This window comes from Ammospiza caudacuta, chromosome Z (genome assembly GCF_027887145.1).
Source record: "Ammospiza caudacuta isolate bAmmCau1 chromosome Z, bAmmCau1.pri, whole genome shotgun sequence".
NCBI classification, from domain to species: Eukaryota; Metazoa; Chordata; class Aves; order Passeriformes; family Passerellidae; genus Ammospiza; species Ammospiza caudacuta.
The window spans coordinates 33972236-33988255 of record NC_080632.1 but is presented as its reverse complement, the minus strand read 5'-3'; the positions used below and the strand labels follow the sequence as shown (position 1 = coordinate 33988255).

Sequence of the window (16020 nt, the reverse complement as noted above, 5' to 3'; positions counted from 1 at the left end):
AAAATTTTCCTCTCTGTTTTTCTGTCATTTGTAAATACTTCTAACAATGTTATTTAGTAACTCATGAACTTGATCTTACAGAAATAGTGGTCATCTTTGTATTTGGGTTTTTTTTTAGATTATTTGATAATTATCTTTCCATCTTTGTACAAATTATTCTGCACTGTTCTGGAAGGTTACTGCAGTTTGGTATTTTCTGTGGGTTATATTAGCGTAATATTTATTAACAGTTAATGCAGCAATTTGACATGCATACCTACTGAAAGTATGTATACAGTGAAGAGCATTTTTCTTCACGTGGTTCTTGCCATCTCTTTAGTGGTGCCATTAAAATTTTAGCTAATTCTGACTTAATGGTATACTAATAGTATACCCAGCTAAAGCCACCTTAGTCTCTGTTGTTTTGTGCAACAAATCACAAACTAACTTTTTTTGAGGGTAGGTATTGGGACTTTACTTTTATAAGCATAGAATTTGCATGTATAAGATGCACATTTTCCTCTGCTTTATAGCACTGACTATACTTGAATTTAATTATAGAATTTAACTGCTAAGTCTCAAGTATTTTAAGTGACCTTGAAGTAATTAGTATTGCCTGTACATTAGTTGTGATATACAGTAGATGAGGTGAGGAAAGACTGTGGACCAAGTATAAATATATTTGTGTTACATGTGAATCCAGATCAAAACTTAGGCTTAGACCTGTCTGCTCAAGCTTCTATTTACTTCAGAACATGACAGACTTTAATTGCTGGTATTAAATTCAGTTAATTTGAGTGGATTTTGGGCTTTGATGGTGGCAGATATACTACCATGCTTTCATCCTTACAACTGTAATTCTTCTGGACTTTGTTAACATCCCATAATTTCTGAACTGAAAAGAATGTGAAATCCTTTGTCAGAGGGCTGTTTTCTTTGTTACATTCTGAGTTAGTGGTGGAAGTGATCTTGAGCTGTGAAAACAGAAGACATTTTGGAACAGATCCTTCTACATTTTTGCACTCAGCATTTTAGTCCAAGAAGACACTTCAGTGTATAAGTTCATTTTTCATGATTTGTACTATGAAGTCAAATTTCTTTTTTTTGTCCTTGTTTTCATAGAATGTGGAAGTGTTACAGATGAGACCTTTTCATGTATTTCTTAAATACTTAGTCTATTTATTACTTGTATATTGCCAGCTGGGGGTTTATGTACAAATCACAAACGGGACGGGACTGCTGAAGAACGTGGCTTGAGCTGTTTTGTTTTTCAGCATCAGTCTCATTACATGATTATGACAATGGGAAGATGCCATCAGCTCACATCCCAGGCAGCAGACCAAGAACTTAATGTTACAACACACTTTATAAGTTTTTTGACCAATCACACAAAGCAAAAGCACATTGACAGTAGTTCTATCCAACCACTGTAAGCACACGTACCTTTGGTTAAAACAATACCTGCTTGTTGTGAATACAATATCTGCTTGTAAGCCTTAAAACACAATGCAAGAGCTCCATTATTAAGCTTAAAACTTCCTAATATCTTGCTAGATAAACTTTTCTGTAGCTTAGAGAGTTATTCTAGACAGGGGTTAATACACAGACCATTGTTCTATTTGTCATTGCTTTTCTACTTTGTAAATAATTTTTCTGCTGATCTATCTCATGGCTACTGCTTAGCTCCAATCACATTTCTGCTGTCTCTGAGGCCTGCCTTTTGCAGCTTTCCCCAAACCCTCTGATTTTGTGGATTCCCACACTTGTAGACATGAATATATTCAATAAAATCAGATTATGTAGGCTGGAGACAGAGATGTGGGAATGTTGAGCGTGAGATGAAAAATGTAGCCTTGGAAACAATATTCAAGATGTTTCTTGTTGCCATAATGTATCGATTTGATACTGTGGTGTTGTGAATAATTGTCCGAGCCTGAACTTTGAATAGTGCAGTAACAAAGGAGAGGACAAGATGTGGTGATGCAGGGAAAGAGCTCTTTTAAACTGTGCAGTCCAGAGCCAAAGGCACTCAAGAAGAAAGGGCACACAGTGCACAGGGCTCTTACTTTGATACTCTGTGCAAGGCACATCTATAATACATGTGCATGTGGAACTTGCAGGTGAGAATTCTTTACAAACTCAGATTGCTGAGATTGCTTTCTGAGGCTTGATGATATCTAAATCATTTGGATACTTTTACTAAGAGCATTTAATTCTATCATATATGAAACCACGTAGAGTGGAAGATTCCTGTTCTAGAGTGCGCTCTAGTGGCATTTCACGTATTTTCAGTTACTACTCTGAGTTGTGCCTAACTGCATTTCACAGTTGAAGACTCAGAATCATAGATTATCCTGATATGGAAAGGACCCACAAGGACCGTTGAAGTCCCGACTCCTGGCCCTGCACAGGACCATCCCTAGGACTCAACACCATATACCGCAGAGCATTGTCTAAACAATTTTTGAACTCTGTCCAGCTGGTGCTGTGACCACTTCCCTGAGGAGCTGTTCCAGTGCTCAACCGCTTTCTTGGAAAGGGACCTTTTCATAGTGTAAACCTCCCTGACACCCCTTCATGCTGTTCCCTCGAGTCCTGTCGCTGGTTCCCAGAGGGAAGGGATCAGTTTTAGCCCCTCTGCTTCCTCTTGTCAGAAAGTTGAAGAGTACTGTGAGGCCTCCTCTCAGTATTTTACTAGTTGTTTTTTTTTCCCCTTATGTCTGAAGCAGTGCAATTCAATGAGGCGAAGTGCTAGATTCCACACTTGGGTCACAACAACCCCAAGCAGTGCTACAGGCTGGGGACGGAGTTCCTGGAAAGCTGTCCAGCAGATAAGGAACTGGGGTTGCTGGTTGACTGGCAGCTGAACGTGAGCCAGTGTGTGCCCAGGTGGCCAAGAATGCCAAGGACATCCTGGCCTGTACCAGCAATAATGTGGCCAGCAGGACCAAGGCAGTGATTATCCCCCTGTCCCTTGACACTGGTGGGTCCTCACCTTGAATCCTGTGCTCAGTTTTGGGCTCCTCATGAGCCCTCCTCATGAGAAAGGCTGAGTTGCTGGTCTTTTCTCCCAAGCAAAAAGTGCCAGGATAAGAGTAAATGGCCTCAGATTGCTTCAGAGGAGGTTTAGATAGGATATTAGGAAAATTTTTTCACGAAAATGATTGTCAATCATTGGAGCAGGCTGCCCGGTGGATGAGTCACCATCCTTGCAGCTATTTAAAAGGCTTGTAGATGTGGCTTGCCACAAAACTATGTCTCTTGCAGTGCTAGGTTTATAGTTGGATTTTCTAACCAAAATGTTTCTATGTTTCTGTGAAATAGAAAGCAGTCCTGTCTGCTCTAATGTTTTGTGTATCTCTTTTTCTTTTTTCCCCACCCAGCACTTGTGTTAGTTTTGTAAAGAGCTGTTGATCTTTATTGTTCTCTGAAGTTGCTGTATTGTAGTCCTTTGAGGGACTAGGTTTTGTCTTTTATGATTTTTCATACCATGTGCCATTTCTAACCATCTTTTGGTCTGTGAAGTTGAATGTTTGAACCTCCTGTGTTTTGTAGTGTGTTCTCTCTAGTTAGATGGAAGTGCAAAAGTTGCTGCTTCTACCTATTTTAGGCCTCGTTTAGGCATCCTTATAAGTTTAGTAATGTGTTTAATTTTATTGAATTGCACTTAAGCTAAGTTGTAAATTGCACTTTCCCTAAGTTGTAAAACTTGGATGCAGTATATATGAATGCAGTAACATGACCAATAAATACAAGAAAAATTTTTATATCTCCTGTTTCAGGCTACACTGTCCCCTGTGCTTCCAGCACCACATTCGTCTCAAGGCGTGTATTCTGTTTTGGATCTTCATTCATTTCCTGAGTCAGGTAGTATAATCTGTTTTAAGGTCTTGCTTAAAAAGTGGGTCAAGTCAAGAAGTTTTTGAGTTCTTTGAATTACTTTATTATTCTTACTGTAAGCAAGGATATGGGGCTTTGTTTCAAGTTCTTGAGGGCTGAGTAGTGTTATATTCTGTTTAGCTTATAATTGATGCTGTACAAACTACTTGTAGCAATATACTACATATAGCAATATATATGTATATATTGCTATATATAGCAGTAAAATTCTGTATTCTTGTTTTTGTCATTCCCTTCCTGAGGGTATAGCAAGAAAATTTTGTTTGGTATGGTGGGTTTATTTTTGTCAGCATATGTTATTATTGCAAATCTGTATTCAGGGCATTTGAAGTAATATGAACTTTTTAGCTTTAGCATGTACTTAGTCCTCTGATGATGGTTTTAATTATTTTCTTGTGGTGAAGGATTTCTCTCTTATTTAGGTGGATTTGTTTAAATTACAAGGTAGGGAAACGATAACCATTAGAAACTGCTTTGCTTTTATAAACAAACATTTTGGTTTGTACTGGATAAAGCAGAAGATTGGCTGTGGGAGAACCAGTTGTGTTCAACACTTTCTTGCTGTTCAAAACAGCTTAGCTAGATCCTAGTATTTCATCTAGTAGTTACATTAGAAAAATAATCAAACATATCAGTATTATTTCAGTATCAGTTTTGTTTGTGATGCCAAAGCACTCAACTGGAGAAACAGACCACTACTACTTTCTCAAGTTAATGTTTTTTGTGGTTAGCAAACACTAGCAAAATTATCGGCAAAGTTACTATGTCTGTTTCGTAGCTTTAAATTCAGTGTGTATGCAGTATGTGTAAAAATATGTGTTTGTGCATCTTCGTCTGTTTTTATATAAACTCCTTTAAGAGTCATGTCTTTCAGTTCTTAAAAACTAGGCTGAAGTGAGAATGCATGCTGGCAACAAGTAGTTTGAGAAAGTAATAGCTAGATTTAGATTGGAATCAAGTCTGATTTTTAATCAAGTCTATACTATACATACAGTTATACAGTCCTTTTAAGTGATTTGTGTTAATTCTCTATCTTTACTCTCCAAAATCTCAGAGCTGTTTTTAAGCTTTACAAAATACTTAATCTTATTTGTTGAGTTTTTTAGAAGGATATTTCTTCCACAGTTACCTTATACTTGAGTGTTTATGTTTTTACATGAAGACGACCTTCACAAGACAGTGTAATCTATTTATCCTGGTTATATTTCTGCACTAATGTAAAGTGAATTAAAAGCCTGATAGTTCTTAGGAGTCTCTCTGAAATGGGAGATCTACAGCAGCAAGAAATCCTAAGTAGTGTGGCTGATACTGAGGCCATGGCTCCTGTATTGTCAACAGCAGTCTGATCAGCAGATGAGTTAAGCTGTTAGATCACACCAAAGGCAAGACAAAGCATCAATTGTGCTGTCTTTTGCAAAGCCAGAAGTAAGAGAATGCTGAAAGGAATTAGCTAATGAGATCTGAAGTTTATGATGACATAATGGAGGCAGCTGTAGGTTTGGTGTAAAGTTGTGGGGGCTGGAATAGGGATGGAAACAGATTTTATTGCTAGTTGTCAGCTAGATACTTGTATATTTAAGCTTTTATGGATGTAGATTTAAAAACTCTAGGTTACAATACTGTAAAATATTGGTTTTGTAAACTGCATATGTAATGATGTTGTGAATTAATCCTTAGAATCAGAAGAAGAATTTTATGATGCACTAAGCAGTCCTGTGGAAGATGTGCCATTCTTTGAAGTCTCATCTGGCCCCCTCAAGCAGACTGTCAGTACAAGGCGAAAAAATCTACACAAACAAGAATCTCTGAAAAATATGACAGATTTCCAACTAAAGTTTGAAGTAGCTAAGGTAAAATTAATTTTAAAAATTTCCCTGAAGCACAGCAGGACTGTATTTTTTTTCCATGTCTGTTGTGTTTATAATTCCATATGCGCAGAGATACTCATTCCCCATTTTTCCCTGAAACTATTATGCAGAGTTTTTTCCATAAAAACTTTGGATATGGAATAATTGTGCTTCTGTATTCTTGTCATCACTGAAGTGCCTTGGTTTATCCACTTGATTTCCCAACTCACTTTGTCACTGAATTTTCTTTACCTATGTTTCAGAAATCACATTACATCTTTGTTTTAGCTAAATAGGTGCTTGTGGTTTTTTTTTCCAGATACTGCTGTGGTCAATGGGAAAACTTCATTAATGTTTTATGTTGTAACAAGCACCTTATTTTTCTGTTCTAGTTTTTCCCAGATGCTGTTGTCCACACATGTAAATCTATAACACCTTCATTATGAAGAGTTTTCTGTATTCTTGCTGTTTCAGGCTTAGGGGGGAAAAAAGAGTACTTTATCCAAATGCAAGAATCCCTGCTAACTGTATCAGTTCTAGTAAAAGAGGTGACTCAGTAACACTATCATTAACTTTGTCATTAGATGATCATGGCTATGGGACTGTTATTCCTGAAACTCAGTGTATTTTACTTTACATTTATTTTAAAAATAAATCATGCCAATTCAGTAAACTTTACAAATTTTGTTTTATGCTAGGGCTTACAGAATGTCTTCAACACCCCACAGCTAGCTTTTAGCATACTATATATTACACTTTTACTTCTAATAAAACTGAAATGTAGTGTTTCCATGATGACATGACCTTATTTAGAACTGCTAGTCTAAAACAAGGATGCTATGTTTTACCTTATTTAATAATAACAACTAACTTACAATCTTTAAGAAAAAATTAATTTGGGAATCTATTAAAAATCACTTCTGTTGTCCTCAAAGTTTAAAATCGCCTACTGGATTGTTTTGATTTTCCTTATTTGTAGTCAGCATTACATGGAAAGGAAGAATACATATATTTGTTTGGTTGTCAAAATCAGATCCAACAGCCCAGCTACAAATTTATTTAACAACAGTATTGTCATGCATTGGTGAAAATGTAGTAAATCCTCTTGCCAGACATTCAGCTTGGGAATCTAACTCTTAGGAGAATTCAGAGCAATTCCAGTGAAAGTAGCACTTTGTGTTGACTGAAAATCTAATTTTGACTGTATTGAACATTGCTGAGTGCTGTACAGATTTTTTTTTAAATAATAGTTTTTGTGACTGTTACTTTGGTATTACATACACACATGTTTGAAGTTTTTGTTATAATAGCAGCGACCAGTACTGCTTGTTGAATTATTTATTTCTATTCAAGGCATTTGCTGTATAGAGTTTAATTATCAATATAGAAATAGACATTAAGCAATAAGATGTAAGTAAATATATTATATCCTGTATAAAAAAAGAAGCAGTTCTTATGCTTCTTATAATCCCTTAATGGTTTTGGGTGTGTGTTTTGGTTTTTTCTTTAGGTCCTAATTAAATTATGCCGTCTTACTGGTGATACTGAGATGCCTGTGCTTCAGCTTGATATTTTGGGCTTAGGCACTGAACTGAAAGTGAGAACATTTGACATGACTGGGAGTGCTTTCCTTCGTGAAGTTTGTCTTCTGTGCCCAGAGTATATTGGTAAGGGTTTATAATCTGGTAAAGGAATTTTTCACAAATAACACTGTGAATTTGTCTTCAAAAGCTCTGTAGGGTTTTTGTCAAATAAGGAAGATTTGCTTCCTAACTTAAATGTAGGGCTGAGGGCAAGTAAATCAGGAGCTCATCCACTCATTAGTGCTTTGGTAAATATGTTCTGGTGGTGGTGATTGTAGAGATTGTAGATTGTGGACATTTAATTATTTTACATCTGCAAAAGAGGGTTTTTGATTTAGCAGCAATGACAGCTATCAGCCTACCTGGCAGTTTATAGATGAAGAAGATTTTAATTTTTTTTTCTTTTAAGTAATTTTCTGTATTCTTTTTTGGATTTTTTAGATGATAATGACAAGCCAGTTTACATAATTACTACATTGGATAATGTAGAAGATGATCTTCTCACTCTGGAATATACAAAGGTTAGGAAAGAGTAGGCTTTGCTTTTCAATTGTAAGCCCGTCATAAGCACCACATTAATATGCATCAGATGTTGAATGTTTTTTCCTTACTTATTGATGTTTTTAACATCTTGAGTGTCACATGCAAGGTCTGTCTGCTCCTTCAGCAGAAAAACTTAAGTTGTAGTGGATTTGAAAATAAGTTTTTTTAATGGAATTTACAAACTTCTGATTTGTTTGTTTTATGTGCATTTTTGGTGAAATAGACTGATATTAAGGGACCAGAACTGAAAACTGTCTGTCAGAATGTTCTACAGAAAATAAAGGTATGATAATTTTTTTTTTACATCATTTTCTCGATTTGAGAAGAGAGGCATACTGGATAAACAAAAATTTTTCTTTTAGGTGAACTTTTCTTCTCTAGATGTTCATTTGCATACTGAAGCTCTGCTGAATGCAATGAACTATCTGAGTAATCTTCTGCCTAAACAAGAAACTAAAGTTGTGGAAGAACCAGTCTATGAAAAAACAGAAGAGAAGAAGGATGTTCTAAAAAAATTTAGTAAGTTTCTTTATTATTTTTTCCTCCTTTCATTCCTCTTTTTTCACTTAAGTAAGAAATAAAACAAAGATACTTTCTGTTTTTGTAAGCCTGTTAATGATGTTTGATATGAGAAATTTTGCTTCAAATTATATGTATTTATATGGTATGTTTAGCCATGTGCAGTTTTCTGACACATAGATCAAGACTTATATTTGCTATGTATTGGAGGCGCTAAGTGAATGTAAATAGAAAAGCCATAAATTTTTGTCAGGTTTTTATTGTTTTTTTCTTGGTATAAATTAAGGCATTTAATGGCCTTATGGCTGTTACCTTATACCTGAGGAGCATCAACCTCTTACTTGCTGTGCTGTACTAAAACAGTACATGTCCTCATTGAAGAATGGTAACTTTTGTTATTTTTTATTTCTCATAGCATCAAAAAAATCAAAATATGAAGATATTATTGACCTCATTATCTGTGCGGATTTATCATGTTTGCGTATTTTTATCAGAGAGAAAAACCGTAGAATAGCTGAAATTCACATTGAAGGTAGGAGCAAAACTTTATTCACAAAAGCACAAAACTTTGTAGACACTATAATGTATGGATTTTGTATGTCTTGTTTTTGAGGTCTGGATAGCCAAGTGATCATGAAGAAAGCAGCAACTGATGTGACTGCAAAATTGAAGAACATCACTATTGTGGATTCTGATGAGAAAGCACTGTATAAAAAGGTAGGCGTATGCATGTATTGTTGATTTTGTTTTTGAATGGATGCTAAATTAAACTTACTTTTTAGACTCTACTCTCTACTGTGACTTTTTTCAGTCATGTTTTATGTACTTGCTAGGAGTAGTATTCTCTATATGACAATAATTTTGCACTGACAACCAGTGTTTATTGGACTGACATTAATTTGTGTAATTGTGATATTTATCATAGCCTCTTATTGTGTTGACTTTTGTGAAGAGAATTATTCAAGCTGAATGTCAACTTAATAGCTTCAGCTATTTCAATGGATTTTAAAAATTTGATTTTTTTTTCATACATTGTTGAGATACTTGGAGTAAAAATGTCTTAGTGGTGGGAGGTACTACATTTTGTTTTGAAGTTAAGTTTCTCCAATATGTAAGTTTTTACAGTTAAGATAATCTTTTTTGTTTCTTCTTAAGGCTCTTTACATCACAGAAAAAGAAGTCTTCAACTTCAGAATGGTATCATATGTGAATGCTACGGATGGCATTGCATATACAAATATGGATGTTGTTGACAATCGTATTTACCTAACTGTTGGTTGTATTCAAGTAGTTTTTGTCAACAAGTTTGTTACATCTGTTTTGGTAAGTTAAATTTTCCAGATACTGTTTCTTATCATCCAGGTGAAGTTGTCAGAGCAAGAAAGGGATAAGATGTTCCGTATGGGGTGGTGTCCATTTGTATAAGAGCTTTTATATACTATTGTAAAAAAGTTTGCTGGGATTGATGGTTGGGCTTGATGGCTTATTTTTCTTATATATATGTTTGTTACTGTGGAGCAGATAAGTTAGCAAAAATGTTTACTATTCTTAATAATAATGTTTGTCTTAAAACGTTTGTAACAGCTGTTAAATATACATACCTTTCATTATTTAGAACACTGAAATATAAGTAAGAAACCATGAAAATTAATGTCCTTTCCATAAATGCTGCTCATAAATCAATCTTCTGCTGCTCATATGATTAGATAAAATATAGTTCCTACAAGTCATGTTACAAGGTCATTGCTCTTACCATCTAATTTTCCAAATATTTAGTATAGAAATTTATTTTTTTATATGCATAATTTATCATACTTGAGGAAAGATTATCCTATTAAAGAATTTGGACAAAATGTATAGCAAAAATAACATTTTAGGATGGTTTGCTGTTTAAATAACTATGATTTATAGTGTTTTTGAAGTAGTGTAATTCTTAATAATTAATTCCTGATGCCTGTATTTCTTTCCTAGGCTTTTATAAATAACTTTCAAGCTGCCAAGGAAGCTTTTACTGAGGCAACTGTTCGAACAGCAGAGAAAGCAGCTACAGGTGTAAAAGGGTTAGCAGAGCGTAGTTCCCGTTTAGCACTGGATATCAATATCAAGGCACCTGTTGTGATAATTCCACAGTCAGCAATGTCTGCAAATGTCCTCGTGGCTGATCTTGGTCTAATCACTGTGAAGAACCAGTTCTTTATCGCTAAAACAAAAATACGATGTACTCTTCCACCTGTTATTGACTCTATGACAGTGAAATTGAGTGAACTGAAGTTGTATAGGTAATGTAATGTCAGTATATTAGGATTTATTTAATCCTTTTGGGATTCTTCAGGTAGAGAGCTTCAAGGAGTAGTTAAATAAGTAGTTAATGGTTGGTGAATGACAGACTGTTATCTTGGAATATAATAACAAATTAATATTTTTTAAAGCAATGAAAATGTATGGTTTAGGAAAAGGACCAATCTGCTCATCTTTAAATAGAAGCAAGTCATTGTTCAGAATAAATTGTGTAGTACTGTAGGGTTATGCATTATTCATTAATTTGGGACAGGCTATACCTATTTGTATTAGACTGTTTTGATGGGATTTTCAAGCTATGCATAGCAGCAAAGATCCTCAGTTAGACAGCCATTAAGAACTGTTTAAAAATGGTCCTTGGTGCAGGGGATTCATGGAGGGAACGGGAATGGAAGGGACTTCTTAAACGCAGTTGGAGAGTGCGGAAGAAAGAAGGAATTGCTCTCCACTGGAGAGCAGGTAAGAGGTCCTGACTTGCAAGAGTTTGTGTGTTGCATGCCTAGTATGTGCCTGATACCTCCTCCCTACAAAGGAAGGAGGTGCACTTGGTGGAGTAAGGCTTCAACTAGAGCTTCTTGGAGTAATATAAAGGCAGTTTTATAGTATTATTTGAAAGGATGAGGGAGGAAAAGACAGAAATGTGTTTTTTAGAATGTGGAATATGTGAAAGCTGGGAGCATTTTGCTTCTTTTCACAGATCTTACTATGAGCAAGATTCTTTGCAAACTGAAGTACAGTTGCTGCAGCCAGTCAATCTGGAAGTAGCTGTTGAACGAAATTTAGCTGCTGCATGGTATCACGAAGTTCCCGATATTGAAATATCTGGCCGACTCAAGCCTATGAATGTAAGCACTTGTTTCTGAAAGCAACTGTTACAATATTTCTGGAAAACAGATTCATTTTTCTCTATAAAAGTCCAAGCTCAGTGGTTGAAGTATTGTTTGATTTCAAGACATAGAGATAGAACAGCTTTTGTTTTTTCATAGGTGAAAAGGAAATGAATAGATTTTGATTCTAATTTTAGGTCTGTATTTCATCTGTGATACTCCAGGCAGACTTTGTACTATTGAATTACTGTTGCTAGTTAAAAATGCTTATTCTTTTATCTATCAGTGTCTTCCAGTGAAGTATTGGAAAAGTTGGGGCTTATTGGTTTGTTCAATAGCAGTGCCGAATTTGTACCTGTGACAAACCTGAAGAGTTATTAATGACCTGCTGTACCACATAGGCACTCACAGATCTGTGGGGCCAAATGGGATTCATCCTAGCATGATTTAATTTAGCATAAAAGAAAAATAAATTGGAATTTAAACAGAACATAGTTTAAATTTAACATTAAAAATAGAAAGGTTGTGATGTGTGTGAGGAAAACCAATTTGCCAGATTTTGAAATAGAACTCATAAGTATTACTGTAAAGTAAGTATTACTGTAAGGTGCCTTGTGACTAAATACAGGTAAAAATTTTGGTCAACTGTAAGTCAATCTGTATGTGTATGTGTTCTGACATTCCAGTTTCTAAATTGTAACTTGGTAGGAAAAGTTTGTAGATGAAAACAAAATAATGTGTGACTGATTTCTGATTTCTAGAAATTACTGTAAGGAGTTGTGTGAATTTGAGAAAAATGTTCAGTGTCCTAAACAGAGACTCAGATGAGATTAATTTGATTTATCTGTTTACTTGTAAGCCCAGATTTTAGTTACCAAAAATTATGTGAACAAAGTTGTTCTGATGTCTATTCCAATCTTTTTTAAAGCTCATTCTCAGTCAGGAAGATATTACCACAATACTGAGGACACTAAATGAAAATGCAGGTGAAAGCTCCGGTGCATCAACAGCTTTGCCTGAATCAAAAGCATCAGCTAGTCATTCTAGTGAAATGCACGGTACTTCTCAGCAGTCTGCAGGTAATATTTTCTAAAATTAAATCATCTGGCATTTTTAGGTATTATTGTTAATATATGGCTTCTGTTGGAATTACATTTAAAAATGGATGCCAGATTCATCTGTGTGTACCGATACTGTAGAATCACAAAATAATAAAGGCTGCAGAAGACCTCCAAGACCATCAAATGCAACCTTTGACCAAACACCACCATATCAACTGAACCATAGCACTATGTGCCACGTCCAGGTCTTTTTGAATACTTCCAGGGATGGTTACTCCACCACCTTTCTGAGCAGAAACTCTTCCTGATGTCCAGCCTGAACCTCCCCTGTCTCAGCTTGAGGCTGTATCATCTTACCCTGTCACTGACTAGGTGTCTGTGAAAAGAGACCAACTGCCCATCTTGCTACAACCTCCTTTTAAGTAGTTGTGGGGACCAACAGGGCTCCTCTGAGCTTCCTTTTCTCTAGCCTGAACACCTCCATCTCCTTCAGCCAATCCTCATATAACTTGTGTTGCAGACTGTTCGGCAGTTCCATTGTCCTTTCCTGGACATGTTTCAGGACCTCAATGTCTTTGTTTTGTGAGGGGCCCAGAACTGGAAGCAGGATTTGAAGAGTGGCCTCACTTTCAGTATGGGCTGAGTACAGGTGGGCAATTGCTGTCCTGGTCCTGCTGCCCACACTGTTGCTGATACAGGCCAGGATGACATTGGCCATCTGGGCACAGCTGGCTCATGTTCAGACACTACTGAGTAGCTCTCTCAGGTCCTTTTCCCCTGAGCAGCTTTCCAGACACTCTGTCCTCAGCCTGTAGCACTGCCAGGGGTTGTTGTGATCCAAGAGCAGGACTTGGCACTTCACCTCATAACATTGCCCTCAGCCCATTATCCAGCCTGTCCAGATTCCTCTGCAGAGCCTTCCAACCCTCCAGCATATCGAAACTCCTGCCCAACTTGGTGTCATCTGTGAACTGACTGAAAGCTGCTTGATCCCCTTATCCAAATCCCTAAAATTAAGTTGTTAAACAGAAGTGGTCCCAATATTGAGCTCTGGAGAGCACCACTGGTGACTGTCTGCCAATTGGATATAATTCCATTCACTACCACTCTCTAGGTCCAGCCATCCAGCCAGTTTTTAACCCAGCAAAGAGTTTACCTGTCCAAGCTCTGGCCTTCCAGCTTCTCCAGGAGAATGCTGAGGGAGAAAGTATTGAAGACTTCACTAATGCATAGGTAGTTAACATTACAGCCTTTCTCTCTTAAACCAGATGGGTCATCTGGTTGAAAAAGGAGAACAGGTTGGTCAAGTAGGACCTGCCTTTCCTGAGCCCATTCTGAAACCATTCTGGACCTGGACCCTGATCCCTTAGTTTTTCAGTTTGTGCCATGTGATCACACTCAAGATGATTTGCTCCATAACCTTCCCCAGCACCAAGGCCAGGCTGACAGGCTTGTAGTTCCCTGGATCTTTCTTTTGTAGATGGGCATAACGTTGACCAATCTCACCTCTCCAGTTAATCAGGGCTGATGATAAATGATGGAGAGTGCCTTGGTGAGCCCCTCTGCCAACTCCATCATCACCCTAGGTTGAATCCTGTCTGGTCCTATAGAATTGTGAACACCTGAGTGGCACAGCAGTCACTAATTACTTCCTTATGGATTGCAGCAGGTTTCTTCTACTCTCTGACCCTGTCTACCAGCACAGGTGGCCAGTTGCCCAGAGAATAACTATTTTCACTCTTAAAGACTGAGGTGAAGAAGGCATGAAGTACCTCAGCCATTTCCTCATCCTTGGTGGCAGTGTACTCCTGCACATCCAGTGAAGGGTGGAGATTATTCCTTTGCCTGCTCTTTGTTGTTAACGTATTTATAAAACCATTTATATATAATTTATATATATACATTTATATATATTTATTTGTATTTATTTTCCTTCACAGCAATGGTCAGATTGAGTTTTAACCTTGCTAATTTTCTGACCATCTGAGTTTTAACCTTGCTAATTTTCTCTGTGTGACTTAACAGCATCCTTGTACTTTTCTTTCTGTTGCCTGCTTCTTCTTCCAAAAGTCTCATTTTTTCCCCCGAGTTCCTCCCTATTCAGCCAGGCCAGCACATAGAGACAGTCTGGTCCTGTGCCTATAAGATTTCATTCTTAAGCTACGTCTAGACTTCGTGGACCCCTTTTGTTTTAAGGGCTTATGCCAAGGCACTGTCTGAACCAGTATCCTAAAAGTCTGCCCACCAGAAGTCCAAATTTTGTTGACACCTCTGAGTATTGGAAGCTCTTGTGTCGTGGTTTCTGTGCTCAAGATGGCTCCAACCCAGCATCTCCCACCAGCCCTTCTCTGCTTGTAAGCAGCAGATCCAGCAGGGTAGCTCCCCTGGTAGACTCACTTCCCAGCTTCCTCTCTGGTGTTGAATTCTAGCAGACATCTGGCAGGTTAAAATCACCCACAAAAGCAAGGGCTGATAATCATGAAACATCAGCATCACATCATAGAATGGTTCATCCATCTCCTGATCCTGGTTGGATGGTCTTAACAGATTCCCACCAGGATATCTCCCTTTTCAGCCTTCCCCCAGTTGTCACCCACAGGCTCTCTGTACACTCAAAACACTTCCTTCTGTACAGAGCCACCCCACAGCTCTCCTTCCTTGTCCCTTCTGAAGAGCTTGTAGCCATCCAGTGCAGCACTCTGCTCATCCCACCACATTTCTGTCATTGCTTTCCTGCTGCACAGTGGCCTCCAGCTCCTCCTGTTTGTTACCCATATTGTGTGCGTTGATGTAGTTGCATTTCAGCTGGGCTGCTGATTTTACTCCTAAACCTGGCATCCTACTCCCAGGCTCATCTTAGTGAGCCTGGTCTTTTTCCTATCCCCCTGCAAACGTAGTTTAAAGTCCTCTTAACTCATGCCAACTCACGGGCAAGAATTGTTTTGCCCCTTTGAGACAAATGAACCTCATCTGTCCCCAGCAGTCCGGGTATTACATCAATTGCCTCATGGTCAAAAAGGAAAATACCACTGATGTCACCAGCCTTCAAGCATTGTGTTCATCAGGTGGGTTCTTCTGTTCATTTCAGCATTCTTCCCTGCTACTGATGGGATCAAGGAAAACACCAACGTATGCTCCCGTGCCTTCAACCAGTCATCCTGCAGTCCTTTCTAATTGCTGTAGGACTTCTTTCCTCAACCTTCTAATTGCCAACCTGAACAAACAGAAGTGGGTAATAATCAGGCGTAATAATCCTCTACTGGGTAATAATCCTCTACTGAATCAGTGTAGAGGATCTCACAGAATGACAGAATGGGTCATGTTGGAAGAGACCACAGCAGGTCATCTGGTCCAACCTCCTTGGTCATGTAGGGTCATCCAGAGCACATGGCACTGGATTGTGTCCAGGCAGTTCTTAAATATCTCCAGTGAGGGAGACTCTACAACCTCTTTGGGCAATCTG

General features: G+C 37.6%; 1 protein-coding gene across 1 annotated transcript in view; it reads left to right on the top strand.

Moving 5' to 3' along the window:
* The window catches only part of VPS13A (vacuolar protein sorting 13 homolog A), a 107538-nt gene that overhangs the window by 36076 nt on the left and 55442 nt on the right, over positions 1-16020 (top strand). Inside the window, exons 24-35 of the mRNA XM_058823752.1 lie at positions 3762-3846; positions 5557-5729; positions 7237-7393; positions 7751-7830; positions 8076-8135; positions 8215-8371; positions 8787-8903; positions 8985-9088; positions 9527-9694; positions 10343-10650; positions 11367-11514; positions 12425-12575. Coding sequence (XP_058679735.1) covers positions 3762-3846; positions 5557-5729; positions 7237-7393; positions 7751-7830; positions 8076-8135; positions 8215-8371; positions 8787-8903; positions 8985-9088; positions 9527-9694; positions 10343-10650; positions 11367-11514; positions 12425-12575 — 1708 coding nt within the window. The remainder of the gene's footprint in view (positions 1-3761; positions 3847-5556; positions 5730-7236; positions 7394-7750; positions 7831-8075; positions 8136-8214; positions 8372-8786; positions 8904-8984; positions 9089-9526; positions 9695-10342; positions 10651-11366; positions 11515-12424; positions 12576-16020) is intronic.